This window comes from Petaurus breviceps, unplaced genomic scaffold, assembly GCF_028583685.1.
Source record: "Petaurus breviceps papuanus isolate PSGF00001 unplaced genomic scaffold, PetGlider_PUasm1.0 84, whole genome shotgun sequence".
In the NCBI taxonomy this organism is placed as follows: domain Eukaryota; kingdom Metazoa; phylum Chordata; class Mammalia; order Diprotodontia; family Petauridae; genus Petaurus; species Petaurus breviceps.
Genome location: NW_027186645.1, coordinates 7,890,810 through 7,909,299, shown reverse-complemented (window position 1 = coordinate 7,909,299; position 18,490 = coordinate 7,890,810). Strand labels below are relative to the sequence as shown.

Here is an 18,490-nt window from a genome sequence, read left to right as displayed (position 1 = left end):
AAAATCTTCAGTCTCTTGAACAATTTTAGGTGTTTAACAAATGTTTATTGTATTGAATCAAATTTTTAGAGGCCTTTTAATATGTAGTTTCTTAAAGGCACACACACACATTTATTGCATGCCAGCACTGCTCAGAAGTTAAAAGGAATAAGATTTTATATGTAAGTGAATTAGATAGAAAATCTAAGACATTTCAAAGCAGTCTCCCTCCTTACTTTTTACTATTCCCATCCCTTTTAAAAAGTTTTCTGAGGTATAGCTTTTGTTTTGTTTCATTTTCCTGTTTTAAGAATATAGGATTTACATAGGATTACAGGATTTAGAGCAGGAGAGGGGACCTCAGAGATCATCTCAACTAATTCCTTCATTTTACAGTGGAAAAAAATTGAAAGCCAAAGGTCAAGTGACTTGCCCAAGGTCATACAGGTAGTAACAATCCTATTGGGGATTTGAATCTAGACCTTCTAACTCTAAAACTAATGATTTTTCCACTAAAAAGAGGGAACACTAAAAATACTTTGGAATAGCATGAAATTAATTTGTTCATCTAATTTTTATTAGTCTCTTTTGTCTTCAGTTTTAAAATATAATTTGTGAGATATATGATTGTTCAGTATCAACTTAAAAAGAGATTTCTTTTTCAGTGGAGTGCCTCACAGATCAGTGTTTGGCCCTGTGCTGTTTAATGAACATTCTTAGCAGAAACTTAGACAAAGTTATCAGTGGCATGCTCATTAGATTTCCAAGGGATATGAAAGTGGAAGGGACAGCCACAAAAGTGGATGACAGAGTAAGGATTTAAAGAGATTCTGACAACTTAAAACATGGGGCTTAAAATAATAATTTAGAAGGAATATAGCAAAAGTCTTACACTTGGGTTTCAAAAATACATTTTAATAACTATAAGGTGAAGGAAATTGGTTAGATGAGCAGTTCATCTGAAGAGGAACTGTAGTAGGTTTATTCAGAGTCAACAGTATTATATAGAAACCAAAAAACTTTATGTGATCTTAGACTACATTAAAACAGACACAGTATCTTAATGAAGGCAGTAATAACTTCACCACCCATATCTCACCTCCCTAATACAGAGGTATACTTTGCATGTATTCAGGGCCACCCTAAGGTAAATGGGGCCTTGGGAAAATATTTCCTTGGGAGGGGGTTCTGTCTATATAAACAGTTTGATGACAACTATCAATCTTCTACTTCTTTAGATGGCATAATTTTAAAATTTAAGTTTATTGAAACTATAGTTGAGACATTATTGCTGTTGTCAAGACATTAATGGTAATGATATATTTTAAGACAAATTTGAAAAAATTGTGAATTATTGAGAATTTAGCTAAAGCATTAGAATTTTTAAGTAGTCAATGTAGGGCATATTAGAAATCCTAGGAAACAAATATAGGACATTGAAAACTGTTAACTGTTCAGAACACAAAGTGTATCTAGAGCTAGTTTATTATTCTATTGTTATTATTTGCTGAATTCAATTGAATATTTTAGTAGTGATTCAGAAATTTTTTGCACTACTTACAGAAATTGAAATAGAAGGGATTCTACCAAGGTCCTCCTATGAATTAAGTTCTTAATACTTAAATCAAGGAGATAGAAAACAGAGAAATAAAACTATAGACCAGAATCCCCAGTGGATTGAACAGTACAAAAATATTGAGTATAATATTAAATGCAAAAGTCTACAATAGCATATTAAAGAAATCTATACAATGACTACATGGAATTCATATGAGGAATGGAGGGTTGAATTCAATATTACATGAAATATATATATATATATATATAATAGCTCATGTTAATGACAAAAATAAAATCACATGATGACAGTAGATATAGATAAACCTTGTTATGAAATGCAATACTTGTTTCTGTTTTAAAAAAGGCATAGAGGCAAATGGATCTTTCCTTTGGACAAATAAATTTTATCTACTTGAAACCAAGGGCTAATATAATTTGTGGTAGAAAAATTCTAAAATCCTTCCCAACAAAATTAGGGTTAAAGCAAGAAAGCCCATGGCCACCATTTATCTGCTACAGATTCAGAAATTCAAGAAATAGGAAAATGAAAATGAGGGATAAATGTGGGCAAAGAGGAAATGATCACTTTGGACAAATGTTAGCATGGTCTACTTATGGAACTCTAGAGATTCAGCTAAAATTAATTAAGATAACAATTGCAGCAAGGAATGGGATAAAAGAAAACCACATATATCATCAGCCCTTCTGTACATTACCAACAAAACCCAACAGAAGAGATACAAAGAAGAATTGCATTTAAAATGAGTGTAGAATGGGTAAAATATTTGGCAGCTCATCAACATACAGGAATTATATGACTATAACTACAAAATATTTTTTCTTTTTAAAATTTAATTAGTTAATTAATTTTTAGTTTTCAGTGTTCATTTCCACAAGATTTTGAGTTATGAATTTTCTCCCCATCTCTCCCTTCCCCCCTACCTAAGATGGCATGCATTCTGATAACCCCTTCCTACAGCCTGCCCTCCCTTCCCTCAACCCCTCTCCCCTTATCCCCTTCTCTTTTACTTTCTTGTAGGGCAAGATAGATTTCTTTTCCCTATTGCCTGTATATTTTATTTACTAGCTGCATATAAAAACAATTTTTAACATTTTTGTTTTGAAAACTTTGAGTTCCAGATTCTCTCCACTCTTCCCTCCCCACCCACCCTTATTGAGAAGCTAAGCAATTCAATATAGGTTGTACATGTGTAGTTATGCAAAATACTTCCATAATAATTATGTTGACTAACTATATTTCTCTCCATCCTGTCCCACCCTCTATTTATTCTATTTTCTCCTTTGTCCCTTTTAAAAAGTGTTTGCTTTTGATTTTTTGCTTTTGATTAACCCTCCCCCCCCAATCTGCCCTCCCTTCTATCATCCCCCACTCTTATCCCCTTCTTCCCTACTTTTCTGTAGGGTAAGATACCCAATTGTGTGTGTATGTTATTCGCTCCTTAAGTCAAATCCAATGAGAGTAAGGTTGTCTCATTCCCTCTCACCTACCCCTTCTTCCCCTCCATTGTAAAATCTTTTTCTTGTCTCTTTTATGTGAGATAATTTACCCCATTTCTATTTCTCCCTTTCTCTTTCCAATATATTCCTCTCTCACCCCTTAATTCTATTTTTTAGATATCATTCCTTCATACTTATCTAACCTTGTTCTATCTATCTATCTATCTATCTATCTATCTATCTATCTATCTGTCTGTCTGTCTGTCTGTCTGTCTGTCTGTCTGTCTGTCTGTCTGTCTATCTATCTATCTATCTATCTATCTATCTATCTATCTATCTATCTATCTATCCATCCATCCCCTCAAATACTGAGAAAGGTCTCATGATTTACAAATATCATCTTTCCATGTAGGAATGTAAACAGTTCAACCTTAGTAAGTCCCTTATGATTTCTCTTTCCTGTTTACGTTTTCATGCTTCTCTTGATTCTTGTACTTGAAAGTTAAATTTTCTATTCAGCTCTGGTCTTTTCCTTAAGAATGCTTGAAAGTCCTCTATTTTATTGAATATCCATTTACCCCCCCTCCCCACCAAAGTATTATACTCAGTTTTTCTGGGTAGGTTAGTCTTGATTTTAATCCTAGCTCCTTTGACCTCTAGAATGTCATATTACAAGTCCTTTGATCCCTTAATGTAGAAGCTACTAGATTTTGTGTTATCCTGATTGTATTTCTACAGTATTTGAATTGTTTCTTTCTGGTTGCTTGCAATATTTGTTTCTTGACCTGGGAACTCTGGAATTAACTACACTATTCCTAGGAGTTTTCCTTTTGGGATTTCTTTCGAGAGGTGATTGGTAGATTATTTCACTGTCTATTTTACCCTCTGGCTCTAAAATATCAGTGCAGTTTTCCTTGATAATTTCTTGAAAGATGATGTCTAGGCTCTCTTTTTGATCATGGCTATCAGGTAGTCCAATAATTTTTAAATGATCTCTTTTTCATTTAGTGGTTTTTCCAATGAGATATTTCACATTGTCTTTTATTTTTTCTTTCTCTTGGTTCTGTTTTATAATTTCTGGAATTCTCATGAAGTCATTAACTTTCATTTTCTCCATTCTAATTTTGAAGGAACAATTTTCTTCAGTGAGCTTTTGGATCTCCTTTTCCATTTGGCCAATTCTACTTTCTTATCCTCATTTAGTTTTTGGACCTCTTTTGCCATTTGTTTTAGTCTTTTTTTTTTTTGCTTTTTGGATGGGGAAGGCAGGGCAATTGGGGTTCAAGTGACTTGCCCAAGGTCCCACATCTAGTAACTGTTAAGTGTCTGAGGCCAGATTTGAACTTGGGTCCTCTTGATTCCAGGGCTGGTGCTCTATTCATTGTACTACCTAGCTGCCACCAGTTTATTTTTCAAGGTGCTATTTTCTTCAGTATTTTTTGGGTCTCCTTTAGGAAGCTGTTGACTCATTTTTCATTATTTTCTTGCACCACTCTCATTTCTCTTCCCAATTTTTACTTTACTTCTCTTACTTGATTTTCTAAATATTTTTTGAGCTCTTCCATAGCCTGCAACTATTCATTGATCAGTGGAAAATATGAGGTATACACAATCCAGAAGGAAGTTACCTCCAGTCACCCTGATCTGTATCTTGGCACTGATTTGTATGACATTGAATAAATTAAATAAGGAGTATTAAAATTTTTTTATTATATTGGTACAACCCAGTAATGAGCAGTTAAAATCTCTCCAATTATTTAAGTATATTTCTATGAAAAATATTTTGGGGGCAGAGCCAAATTGGTAGAATAACAGCAGGGACTTGCTTGTACTCTCCCCCAAACCCCTACGAATACCTCTAGAAAATTACTCTAAACAAATTCTAGAGCTACAGAAGCACAAGATGATAGTATCATACAAATCCAACTACTAAAGTGTTACTAAACAAAGCTAGGAAAATAATACAAAATTTACCTAGAAAAAATACTTTAAGAATTTCGAGAGAGATGGTGAAAAGAAATGGGAAGAAAAGCAGTCTAGGAGTATTGAATACCAACCTGGACAGCAAATCAGTGATCAGCAAAACTATTTGTACTTGGTTAAAAAACAGACAAGCTGATCAGTGGAAAACATGAGGTAGATACAATCCAGAATCTAGTTAACTCCAATCATCCTGATGTATATCTTGCCACTGGATCCAGATGGCTCTGGAGAAGAGAGTGAGAATGGTAACTTTGCATAAACTTAATTCACTTTCAAGTCAAGACATCACCTTCCTGATGTCATTGGTCCTTTTTTAGAACAAAGGACAAACAACAACAGCAAAAACAACATAGTAACAGAATGTGTGACAAACCCAAAGACTAATTACTGGGATAAGAATTTACTGTTTGGAAAAAAAAAACTATTAGGAAGACTGAAAAGCAGCTTGGAAGAAATTAGGTTTACATCACCATCACACACATGAAAGGTCGTATCATAACAAATGAAAGAAGCAGGTAAGGAGATAAAATTGTGGATAAGGGAAGAGTTCTTGAAGACAAGGAATAGAACAGGTCACAAGAGAAAAAAATGGACAGTTTTAATTGCATAAAATGCTTTTCACCCAAACTAAAATCAATGCAGTTTAAGCAGTTTAAAATAAGAAGAAAGATAGTTACTTGTTTTAGGAGGATCTTTGTAAAAGTTTTCTTTTGCTAAGTTTTTATATCTAAGATATGCTGGGAACATATTCAAATATATTAATAATAAGAACTATTTGTTAATAGGTGTGGGGTCAAAGCTATGCATAGGTAGTTCTCAAAAGAGGACAAGCAAGTAATCTATAATCATATCACATGTGCTAATTTTGCCATCCATTAGTTTACACAAGTTTCACATATGTCTGAACCCATCTCTTTTGTAATTTCATATGGAACAATACCATTCAATTATAATCATATGGCATAATTTGTTCAGTCATTACCCAATTGATGGGCACCTCTAGTTTCCAGTTCTTTACTACAAAAAAAATGCACCTATAAATATATGTGTAATGTGAATCCTTTCTTTTTATAGAGTATATGACTATTAAGGGTATTATCACGTTGAAGAGTATATCATTTGGTGACTTTTTGGTTATAATTCCACTTTTTTTTCTGTAATATCTGCACCAATGCATTACTTCACCAACAGTACATTATTGTAATTTTTCTCCCACTGCTTCTTGAATAATTGCCATTTTTGCAAATGTTAGGTGTGCAAGATGTCAGAATCATTGTTAACCTGTTGACTTGTGGATAATGGTAAGTTCAGGTTGAGTCATTGCCATAGGTGAACAGTGAACAGTGATCCCTACTGCTAGACCCTGAAGACTTTTGTGTTTGACTTAGATACTACTATCCTACTGGTGGATTGGTTTGAGGGCCAAATGCTGAGTGTGCATATTTAAGGTTCCCTAATTTTATTTCATGAGGTCTTAGTTGTGAGAGATTTCTGCTTCCTTATCTTGGGGATGCAACTTCTGGTACTTGCATAATGGTAGATAATTATTTCTCCTGAGGTTTTTGGGTTGCTGTGGATTGCTGAAAGCAATATATAATCTTATTGGTTATGTGATCTTAAATATGCGTTTTAAAAAATCAATTAAATCATTTTGAACCATTACAGCCTTTACAGATTTTCTAAAATAAATTGAGTAGAACATAATGAAAATCGCAAAGTGTTCCTTGCATCATGTATTATTTTTATTTGAGACTGTGGTCTACAAAAGAATTGAGAGGTTTGGTGAATCTAATGCCAGATGTAGTCCTTCTTACCACAGACTCTTTTTGAGCCCTCTACATATTTTCATTCTTTCTTAGACCCAATTAATAAGAAATTTTCTTAGTTCTTTTTTCTCTCTCCCTGCTCCTGCATTTTCTCAATGATTGGCCCTTCTTCAGGTTTCTGTCTTTGAAGTATGATCATCCCTTAAGGAGGTGTTAATAGCCTTCTGTTTTCTCCCAAGTAGAACTTAATCTTATTTGGATGCAAATAGAACCATTAGTGTTTTTTGTTCCTTTGGACACAGGACCTTGAAGACTATACATTTCTGATCCATTTTTGAATTAGGTCTTGGATTAATCCCCATTGTTCCTATCTTCAAACTAGTTCAGCTCCCCATAACTCATATTTGAATTAAGACAGTATCTTTCTAGTTAGTTCCCCTGATTCCATTGTTTTCTTTTGAAATCTGATACATATGCTTTTTTTGTCATTTAATGTAATTTTTATATAAAATAGTAAATCAGGACCAAATTGATACTTTCAATTCTGTATATTAGCCCTTTCCCTTCTACTCTCAATGAATCTTAGCAGTAACAATCAGACTGCTTGGTAAGAAATGAATTAGTATGGGGCGGCTAGGTGGCGCAGTAAATAAAGCACCAGCCTTGAAATCAGGAGTTCAAATCCAGCCTCAGGCACTTAACACTTACTAGCCATGAGACCTTGGGCAAGGCATTTAACCTCAATTGCCCTGCCTTTAAAAAAAAAAAAAAAGCAAAAAAAAAAAAAAGAAATGAATTAGTACAGGGAAGCAAGCTGCACTTGTTCATTTTTTTCATTATTTATGAAATGCCCTCTTCCTATTTCTCCCATTAACATGTCTATGATACTGAGAAGTATTGAATGATGTTAAGGGGAAAGATCTTTCTTTTTCTGAATTCATGTATTATGTAGATAGATTTCATGTATATGATAAATACATATATATATATATAGAGAGAGAGAGAGAGAGAGATTTCAAATTTCATTCCTGAATTAAGGCAATATCTAGTTAGTTTCCCTGATTCCATTTTTTTTTTAAATTTTGAAATCTTATACATGAGACTAATTTTACTGAAGATCACATTTTTCATCTTGTTTTGGAAACACCTCTATGTTTTTAAAGACTTCATAGTTTAATCGCACTCTACTTACTCATTTTATTTTCTCTTTCCATCATGAACTCTATGCCAGTCTCCATATTATCCTCATATATGCCACGCTCATTATCAATTCCCTTCCCAATTTTGATCCATCCTTCAAGGCCCCGTTCAGATTTTATCTTCCCCAATGAAATTTTCCTAACTCTACCAGAATATACTTTTTTTAGTCTTCTCTGAACTTCTTTAGTAGCATTTATAGTTAATAACAGCTATTTAGCACAAGAATGTACACTATTTTGCATTGCTTTTTGCTTATTTCATAAAAGTGAATTAATTAAAAAACATTTATTAAGAACTTACTCTTTAAAGCATGGTGCTAAGCACTGGGGATACAAATAGACATGTTATAACGGTCTCAGCTTTCAAGGGGCTCACACTCAAATGGGGGAGACAACACATGTAGGAGGTTTCCGCTGAAGTCAGAGGGAAAAGTCCCATAATTCTCATGCTACAGTGACAAAGCAGATGGTTAATGCCATTTCCACTGACAAAACCACATCAGTTTCTGTTGCGTACCACTTGAAAATTCCAAGGACTTTGGAGGAAAGAACTGTCTTTTCTGGGTATCCAGTAATTGTGTCTCCAGGTTGCCTGCCTGGGGAGGTGGGTCTTTCTGCCTCCCAGCTATCCCAGGGGAGTTCTAGATGGTCAGGGGCAGGAGGACAGGATGAAGTGGAAAGACCAGTAGATTTCAAGTTCCTTATTGGGTAGGTGTCGTATCTCCCACAACACTTAAAACTGTGTGTTGAGGAGGTATTCAATAAATATTGATTGTCTAGTCCAATTATACTTTTATTACAATTGAAAAGATTTTGTTTTAGATGTTTTTCCAACACTTCTAACTTGGAAGCTTCTTACTCTATTGCTAAATATAGGCATCTTATGAGTGTTTTACTTATTTGAGCTAGTTTACTGGCAGCTATATCAGCCTCAATGAAGACTTATAAAATTGTTCTAATTTCTCTTTCTATGTAACCCAACTCCAAATACATTTCTTTACTTTAAGAAACCATGCTGGAAGGAAAATGGTTTCTTAGAGGCAATCCATAAGAGAATGGTAAAAAAAAAAAACCCAAAAAAGCAAAATTTATTGGCAAAAAATTTGAATCTTTTGGCAATAGTAAAGATTGTTAACATGTAGATCTTTTACATGTGGAGACATTGTTCATATGGCTACTTTATTGTGGTATAAGTAGGAACTTTCCCTATGCATGTAAAAATAGTTAATGACTTATTGGCTGTTTACACTGCATTATTTATGCATAGATGATTTCTATTATAATTCTCTCTCTCTTTTTTTTTTTTTTTTTTGCTTTTTTGGGAGGGCAGTTGGGGTTAAGTGACTTGCCGAAGGTCACACTTCTAGTTTTTGTGTTAAGTATCTGAGGCCAGATTTGAATTCAGGTCCCTCCTGATTCCAGGGCGGGTGCTCTATTCACTGCACCACCTAGCTGCCCCCAGATTTATATTATAATTAATATGAGTTATCTTTCTAGTTTTTTGGTTCACTAGTGAGAAAAAAAACATTTTATATTTGATAAAAGCATTTCAGTGTCATGATAGCAGATCAGGAAAGCTAAATACTTTGGTCTTTCTATTTAGTTTCCATGATTTCAGATTGAAGATGGTTTAGATAGAGGGTAACTGAAATATAAAAATTTTAAAATAATGTTTTAATAAAGAGCACCTAGATAGGTTTATAAACCTCTTTTAAACAGGATAGTAAAACCAGGAATTAAGAGGATGAAAAATGAATGACTCATTGCAGTTCCAAACTATGAATAAGTCAGTAACACTTTTAGAGTGTTCTGCTTTACTTATATATTATTTTTGGTTTGTACACTTGTATTTGTTTATGAAGGGAAGTGCTAGGAGGTGAGAAAATGCCCTCTACCAGGGCACAGCAGTAACTGTTCTGAAACTGATAAGCGTGGGTAGTTTCCTAGGGTATTGAGAGATTAAATGACTTTCTCAGGATCATACAGCCAATATATGTCAGAGGTACCACTTGAACCCAGGTCTTCCTGATTATAAAACTATCACTCTATCTACTATGCCAGATGTTGTAGGGTCCATTAAACTATGAATGTCATGGTTCATTTCATATTATCTGTTTTGTAGTTTCTATGACCTTTGTTTTACATATGGATGATGTATTTGTAGTTTAAAGTTTTATAACTGAAAATGACATCCTTCCTCTGGGGAAAGTAATGGAATTGATATTGCTTGCTAGAAAAAATATATATGCACAAAAATATAGTATAACATATAATAATATTTCTGTACAAATAAATGTCTAATAATATGTATCTGTATCTCCTTTATATGTGTCTATATCTATAATATCTATTTGTACCCAGCTATATTATTAATTAAGGCTTTTCTCTCCTTGTTTGGATATTTTATATTGGCAATTGATTCCCCTTCTCTTAAAGAGCCTGAGTTAGCATTCATATAAAATTCTAAGGGACATAGCCTTAAGAACCTTCATGATGCATTTGATCCTTCCTCTCAGGGAGCAGTTCAAGACCATCCCTCTGGCATTGGCCAGTCAACAGTTTATTTTATATATATATATATATATATATATATATATATATATATTTTAATTCTTAACAGACAAATGAAGAGAGAATTTTATATATAAAGTAGGGCAGAAAATGAATGTCCATGAAAATGTGAATCTCTTTCCTTTCAAGTACTTAAATTTAACATGTAACTTGTTTACTTAACTTATGGCCTTCTATCATCTTCTGTGCATTTAAAAATGTTTCAGCAACTCTTTTTTTTTACAACTATTCTTCCCCCTTCTCCCTCAATGGAAATAAAAAGAAAGACAAACTGTTTTAGAAAAAATATACATACATACATATATATACATATATATGAATGTGTATACACCCCACCCCCACATACATAAATATAGTGCATCTAGTTAAATTAAGAAATTCCATTGTCTGCATAAATAAAAGTCAGCTTATAGTGATCTATGTTAACATTAAATGAAGAAACACAAAAGGTGAAAGCAAAATACCTTGCTTCTCCATGGTGTTAAGTTGCTCCAAAATTATAATTATATAAGGATCTATGAAGCCAAATTAATTGATATTCTAAAACTTTTTTTTTAACAGTATAACATAATATTAGGTTCCAGTTCTTAAATTTCAAGAGCAGGGAGTTTTGATTTTCAAATTCTGTAAAGAGAAGAACTTCAGTGCTTTTGAGATTAGCTATGTTGACCAAAACCAGATATGCACTGTGATAATTTAATGAGTGTAAAGCTAAGATGAAATTACCGAAGCCATTTCAAAAGCAAAATCCTGGAGTGATTATTAATAGTCTAGTATTTCTCACTCATTTTTACAGTTATGCTAATTCTATTGGACAAAGAAAAGTACAATCCTGATTTTCATAGAATTATGGAATTTTAGGAGTAGAAGGCATCTTGCTGATCACATGATCACATATTTTTTTACAGGTGGAAAACATGAGGTCAAGAGCAGCTAGGAAGTGGGCAAGCTATGAGGAGAACTCCTTTCTCTTTTATTATTGTATTGCTAAAATTTTATTTGTGAAAGCTTTCCAAATTTTTTGAGGGGTAATTTCTTTTTTCTTTTTTTTAAACTTTTGCTTTTGGTAATCATACCAATTGTGTATCTGAATATAGCAATCAGAACTTTTTCCAAATCTGCTTTCTTAGAGTCTAAAACTCATGTCTCTCTATATCTAGATCTTTGCCTTGGATATTATGGTCACTTTCTTTGAGGGTACTCTTCACTTCTTCCTGGTTGAATTTTCCCATTTTAGATAAAATCCAAATTATAGTTCCCCTTGTTGCTTCTGTGAAAAAAGAATATCAGCATGACAAGGGAAAAATTGATTGATTATTTTGCTTTCAGTGGAATATTGTCCCATGTCTTTAGTGAGTTTTGGTAAAGACTGAGATAGTTTGCTTTACCAAACTTATATTACAGTAGAATAGAAGATGAGAAAATATTTCTTTTGTAATAAATATGCAATCAGTATGGGATAGTAAAAAGTGATTGATTTGTATAAGTTTCTGGGCTTGAATTCTGACTCTGCTTCCCAATCTTGAATTCCTAGAGAATGAATTCAACTCTACACTATTCATTGTTCTTGAATCCCTTTTTCCCTCTCTCACTGGCAAACATGCCCTATTTTACATACCTCAATCCTGGATAACTGTCGAGATAACATTTGTCTCATTCTCCCCTATTCACTATGCTGCTAATTACCTTCTCTATGTTGATGATTCTCCAATTTACCTATTTTACCCTACCCTCTCTACTGACCTCATACCCCTTATCTCATATCTCCAATTGCCTTTCTGTTATCTCAAGCTGGATGTTCAGTAGAAATCTTTTTTTTAAATTTATTAATTTGTTTGTTTCCTTTTAGTTTACAGGATTCAATTCCACAATTCCTTGAATTTCACATTTTGTCCCCCTCCCCCCGCCATGGCGGCTTATTATCAAGTATAGGATCTGTAAATACTTTCACATTATACAATGGTCAGGTTATAAGGATCTACATGTCTAAAACTGAACTCATTATCTTCACCCCTAAATTCTCCCTCTTCCTAACTTCCCTATTACTGTAGAGGACAACATCATCCTCTAAGTCCCTCAGGCTTGCCACCAACTTCTCACTATTTCTTACCACCAATATCCATTATATTACCATATCTGGCCTATCTCACTTTTGCCACATCTCTTGAATTTGCTGCCTTCTCTTCTCTGACAATGCCACCACTTTGGTTCAGGCCCTCATTACCTCACACCTGGATGATTGCAATAGCCTGCTGGTGGTGTTTACCTCAAATTTCTCCATAAAGTCCATCCTCCATGCAGCAACCAAAGTCTGCCTTTCCTAAAGCTCAGGCTCAACCCCCTGTCAAGAAACTCCAGTGGCCTTACTCCTTACCAGTAGTAACTCTTCTACTTGTTCAAGCAGTCACATTCCACCACATTTCCATTAACAGGTTTGTTTTTTTTCTCTCCTTGTTTACTGGTTCATTCCCTACTGCCTACAAATATGCTTGTATCTCTTCCATCCTAAAAAAAACCAACGCCCTCACTTAATCCTTGGCTTTCTACTGTCATTCTATATCTCTTCTGCCCATTGTAGCTAAAATCAAAAAGGCAGTCTGCAATAGGCACCTCTGCTTTATCCCATCTTACTCTTCTCTTAACTCCTTATACTCTAACTTCTGCCTGATTTCCTTCCACTGAAACTGTTCTTTTCAGAGTTACCAATGATCACTTAGTTGCCAACTCCAACAGCCTTTTCTCTAGCCTTATTCTCCCTGTCTGTCTTTTCTGTAGCTTTTGACACTTTTTGACACTCTCCCCCTTGATGCCCTCTTCTCTTTATGTTTTCAGGTCACCACTCTCTCCTGGTTCTCCGCCTGCCTATCTAACTGCTCCTTCTCAGACTCTGTTGCTGTATCTTCATCCATCAAACCCTGTAACCAGGTGTCCCTCAGGGCTCTGTCCTGAACTCTCTTCTCTTTGGTCTCTATACTACTTCATTTGGCAATCTCATTAGCTCCCATGGATGATGTAATTATCATTTCTGCGCTGATGATTCTTAAATCTGCCTACCCTGCTTCAACCTCTCTTTTGACCTGCAAGCTCATATCTCCAGCTACCTTTTAAACATCTCAAATTGGATGTCTAGTAGACATCTTAAATTAAACATATACCAAACAGGATTATTTTTCCCCCTGAAGCCCTTCCCTACCTCCTAACTTCCCTGTTACTGTAGAGGGCTATATATATTATCCTTTCAGTCTCTCAGGCTTGCAACCAAGGAATCATTCTAGATTCCTCGCTATCTCCCTTATGTCTAACCTGTTGCCAAGGCCTGTCAATTTCACCTATGCAGCATCTCTCATATGTACTGTCTTCTCTCCTCTGACGCTGCCACAACCCCTTTTCCAACCCTCATCACCATATACCTAGGCTATCACAATCACCTGCTAGTGGCTGTACCTGCTTCAAGTCTCTTCTCAGTCCAATCTATCCTCTATTCAGCCACCAAATGATGGTGATTTTCCTGAAAGTGTATATTAGACATCTCAAACTAGATGTTTCATAGATATTTTAAATTCAAAATGACAAAAATGGAACTAATTATCTTTTCCCCCAAATATTCCCTTTATCCCAACTTCCTTATTACTGATTTTTAAAATTGAATTTTATATTATTTTCAATTCTGAGTTGTCTTGCTCTCTCCTCACCCTGTCTTACTCTTACCCATTGAGAAGGCAGGAAAAACAAAACTGGTATATATAGATATATATGTATATATATGTGTATGTATATAAATACACATACACACATATATGTATAGTCAAGCAAAAAAATCCATAAAGAAAAAAATATGTTTTAATCTGTAATCTTGAGTCCTCAGTCCTTTATCTGGAAGAAGACAGAAGGTAACAATTGTGAGTCCTTTGGATTTCTGGTAGATCATGTTGATCAGAGTTCCAAAGTCTTTCAAAGATATTGTTGGTATTGTAAAAATTGTACTATTGGTTGTGCTTACTTTACTTTGTATTAATTCACACAAGTCTTCCCATGTTTTCTGAAACCATCCCATTCATCATTTCTTACAGCCCAATAGTATCCATTCACCTTCATATACCACTATAACTTGTTCAGCTATTTCCCAGTTGATGGAAACACTTTCCTATATATAGTGATATTACCACTATGTAGATACAGAGTGATAGTACCACTATCCTCTCAGTCCTCCAGGCTGAAAAGCACTGGTGTTATCCTTGATTCTTTGCTTTCTCTTATCCTTTTACTCCTCCATATTGATCTGTTGCCAAGGTCTATCAATGTTACTTTTGTGATATCTCTCATATACGCCCCCTTCTCTCCTCTGACACTACCTTGGGCCAGGCCCTCATTGCCTCATGTCTCGACTATTGCAATAGCCTGTATTATATGTAGGTCTCCCAGCCACATCTCTTCCTACTCCAGTCTATTCTCCAAACATTGACCAAAGTATCTGCCTAAAGTGTAGGTATGATCTTGTTACCCTGTTCTCCACCCCAACACTGAATAATCTCCAGTGTTTCTTTTTTTTTTTTAAAGCAATCGGGGTTAAGTGACTTGCTCAGCCAGTTAGTTATCCAGTTATTTCTGGGTGTGGTGCTGAGTATCTGAGTCCAGATTTGATTCCCAGGTCATCCCAACACTGGAGCCTGTGCTCTTACTCGCTGTGCTACCTGGTCACCCCAGTGTTTCTTTATCACTTCTATCACAAATATGAAATCCTTTCTTTGGGACTTAAAATTCTTTACAACTTTCCAGTCTTTTTATACCTTCTACTTTCCAGTCTTCTTATTCCTTTCACTCTCCCCTCCTCCTTACCATTCACTTTGAGTTCCAATGGCACTGACTTCCCTGTATTTCTTTGCATAAGACACACCGTCTACCAGCTCTGGGCATTTTCATGTGTTGTTCCCCATGCTTAGAATTCTCTCCCTTCTCATCTCTGCCTCTGACTTTCTTCAAATCTTAGTCAAATTTCCACTATTTACAGGAAGTCTTTCCTGATATTTCTTAATGCTAATGCCTGCCTTTGTTGATTATTTCCAATTTTTCCTGTCTCCTTCATTTGACTCTGAACTCCTTGAGAGCAGGTACTGCCTTTTGCCTTGCTTTGTATAGTGCTTAATATATTTCCTAGCATATAGCAAGTGCTTAATTAATCTTATTGACTGACTCATTTGTGTTCTTGCATTTTGCTTCCCTCCATGAATTCTGTGATACAGCCATCCTGTCTTACTTGTCCTTGTATAGTACATTCTATCTCCTATATCCTTAGCTTTTCACTGGCTGTCTGCCGTGCCTGAATGTTCTTCATACCAGTCTTTGATTCTTATCATCTCTGACGTCCTTTACGACTCAGGTCGCATGCCACCTTCTTCAGGAGGACTCTCCTGTTACCTTTAGTGCTAGCCTTTTGAAGGTTGCCTTTCATCTGTTCTCAGTGGCTCAGCTCAGTGGCACAGTGCCTAGTGTTGGACTTGGAGTCAGGAAGGGCTGCATTTGAACCCTACTGCAGACATCAACAATATGACCCTAGGTTCATCAATTAACCTCTTTCAGCCCCAGTTTTCTCATCTATAAAACTGAGGTGACAATAGTACCTACCTCCAAGGGTTGTTTTGAGGATAAAGTAACATATGTAAAGTGCTTCATGAATCTTAAGGTGCTGTAAAAATACTAGCTGTTGTAGTCATTGTCTTCTAAGACCTGATTTACAGATGTTATTTCCCCATTAAAATGTAAGCTTCTTCACAGCAAGGTCTTTTTTTCCCCCTCTTTTTTTTTTGGCCTTTTGGAGGGTAATTGGGGTTAAGTAACTTGCCCAAGGTTACATGGCTAGTTTTTTTTTGTGTGGGTGTTAAGTGTCTGAGGCTGGAACCCAACTCAGGTCCTCCTGACTCTGGGGCCGCGCTTTACTCACTGCGCCACCTAGCCGCCCCCTCCCCTATTTCTTTGTATCCTGAGTGCACATAGTGGTATGCCTTAGCACAGTGTCTGGCACATTGCAAGCACAGGACAAATTCTTATTTACTTGGACAGGTAACTTAACCTTTTTGGGCATCAGTAAAATGAAACTTGGCCTAAATCACATGAGATCTCTTCCATCTCTAAATCCATGAACCTAAATATAATTATTTGTCTGTTTATATATCTATCCATCCATCATTGATTCTACTCTGTATCCATAATCTATTTATCTATCAGTTTTTTTTGTTTAGTTTTGACTCATCATCTTTGCATTAGTATTTAGCCTTTTGGAAAACTCCATTGTCATTGGAGTTTTTATAGAACTCGAATTCATTAGAAATGATAATACTTGAAAAAATTATTTTTGTTCACTCTAGTGGAATGTTATAGTTATGATACATGAAAATATGAGTGACATACACATATGCCAATGGAGGGAATATCCACATTGATAAGAGCACAGACCAATGCAGTATTATTGAATAACTCCCTCTTTTTTTTTTTTAAGCCTTCTTTGAATCCTGGATGGAGCCAGGCATGTGATGTAGTGCTTTTGAACCACTGGAAAATTAGGAATTATGAGGTGCAACGTGGTGATATTGTGTCATTGGTGTAAGTAAGAGTGAAACATTTTTATTTCTTTTATTTATAATGAAAGATAATATGTTTTGCTTTCTATGTACAGTCCAGTGTTCATAAAAGATCGTTTGTTAGCAATAAAGTAAATTATGTATCTTTAAATATGACATATATTTTAGTTAGCATTGAGAAAGTAGCAACTTTACCTTTAATTTCTGGAAGAAATATTTGTTTCCTTCATATCAAAAATAATGCATGCACTGAGATTTTTGTAGTTAATAGATGTAGTTATTATAGTAATTATATAATAACATAATTAGAAATTTTACAGTAGTAGTACTTAATACAATTGATGACAAGCTTTTAATTTTTTTTGCTTTTTTCTCACCCCACTTATAATAATACATATGTACTAAATATATAGGTTTTTTAATCATATTTCTAGAAAGTGTATCATGGAATTCTATGACACAATACACACATTTACTCACTTGTATGAATCATATGAGGAAAAGAATAAGGCCTATGTATGTGAAACCAAAAGGTGGCACTGTATGTCTGTTGAAAACCTTTGAGATTTGTAGAGGACAAAAACCTTATTCAAGTTCTAATGTAGAAAGGAATGCCAAAGTACACATATCTGACACAATGATATAAAAAAAATTCATAGTATATGCTTGGATAGTTTAAGTTTAAATTTTTTCTTTTCAAAAATAAATTTCATAACAGGTAGATTGTAATAGTACCTGCTTCATTTCTTTTGATTTGGGGGAATTATATGGTTTAGTATATACCTTTTTGTTATAGACCAGCTTTTGTTCCCCTGAGGTGGCAATTAATGTAGTAATGTTACTAACATTCTATATAGTAGCAATGGAAAAAATGGTGATGTTTGCATGTGTGTATGTATGCATGCCAGAAAACCTTATCTTTCTGATTCTTGACCTAGAAATTTTAATGTTTTGTGATGATATATAAGCTACTTGGACAATAAGTTTCTATTAATTACTTGCCCATACTTAAGTAATTCTACAAGAGCATATTTCCTCACAAGTTGTGCTTTTAATATTTATTTAAAAACATGCTGCCTAGAATTGGTAGATTATTAATTATAGCATCAGAAAATGTTTGGGATTTTGATTAACAGAAACCCAGGAATGATTCTTTATGTGTTGGACTATTTCCTAACACTGGTTCCATCTGTAGAGGATATTTTTATTTCATAAGTCATAAACCTCCTTACCAGTCCTCAACATGTTGAGTTTCCCTGTCCAAGGCTCTGTGTCCTTTTGTCTTTTCTTTGGCAAGGTTACCTGCCTACTTAGTTGTTGATGGAAAGGATAACTGCTCAAGTGGAGTAAGTCACATAATGCTCATGTACAACTGTGGAATATTTTGTTCCTTTCTCTT

General features: G+C 34.7%; 1 protein-coding gene across 1 annotated transcript in view; it reads left to right on the top strand.

Annotated features, from left to right (window-relative positions):
* Window positions 1-17,117, top strand: part of IMMP2L (inner mitochondrial membrane peptidase subunit 2) — a 38,707-nt gene extending 21,590 nt beyond the window's left edge. The window contains exon 2 of the mRNA XM_069106956.1: window positions 17,010-17,117. Within this exon, the coding sequence (XP_068963057.1) occupies window positions 17,010-17,117 (108 nt within the window). The remainder of the gene's footprint in view (window positions 1-17,009) is intronic.
* The last annotated feature ends 1,373 nt before the right edge of the window (window positions 17,118-18,490 follow it).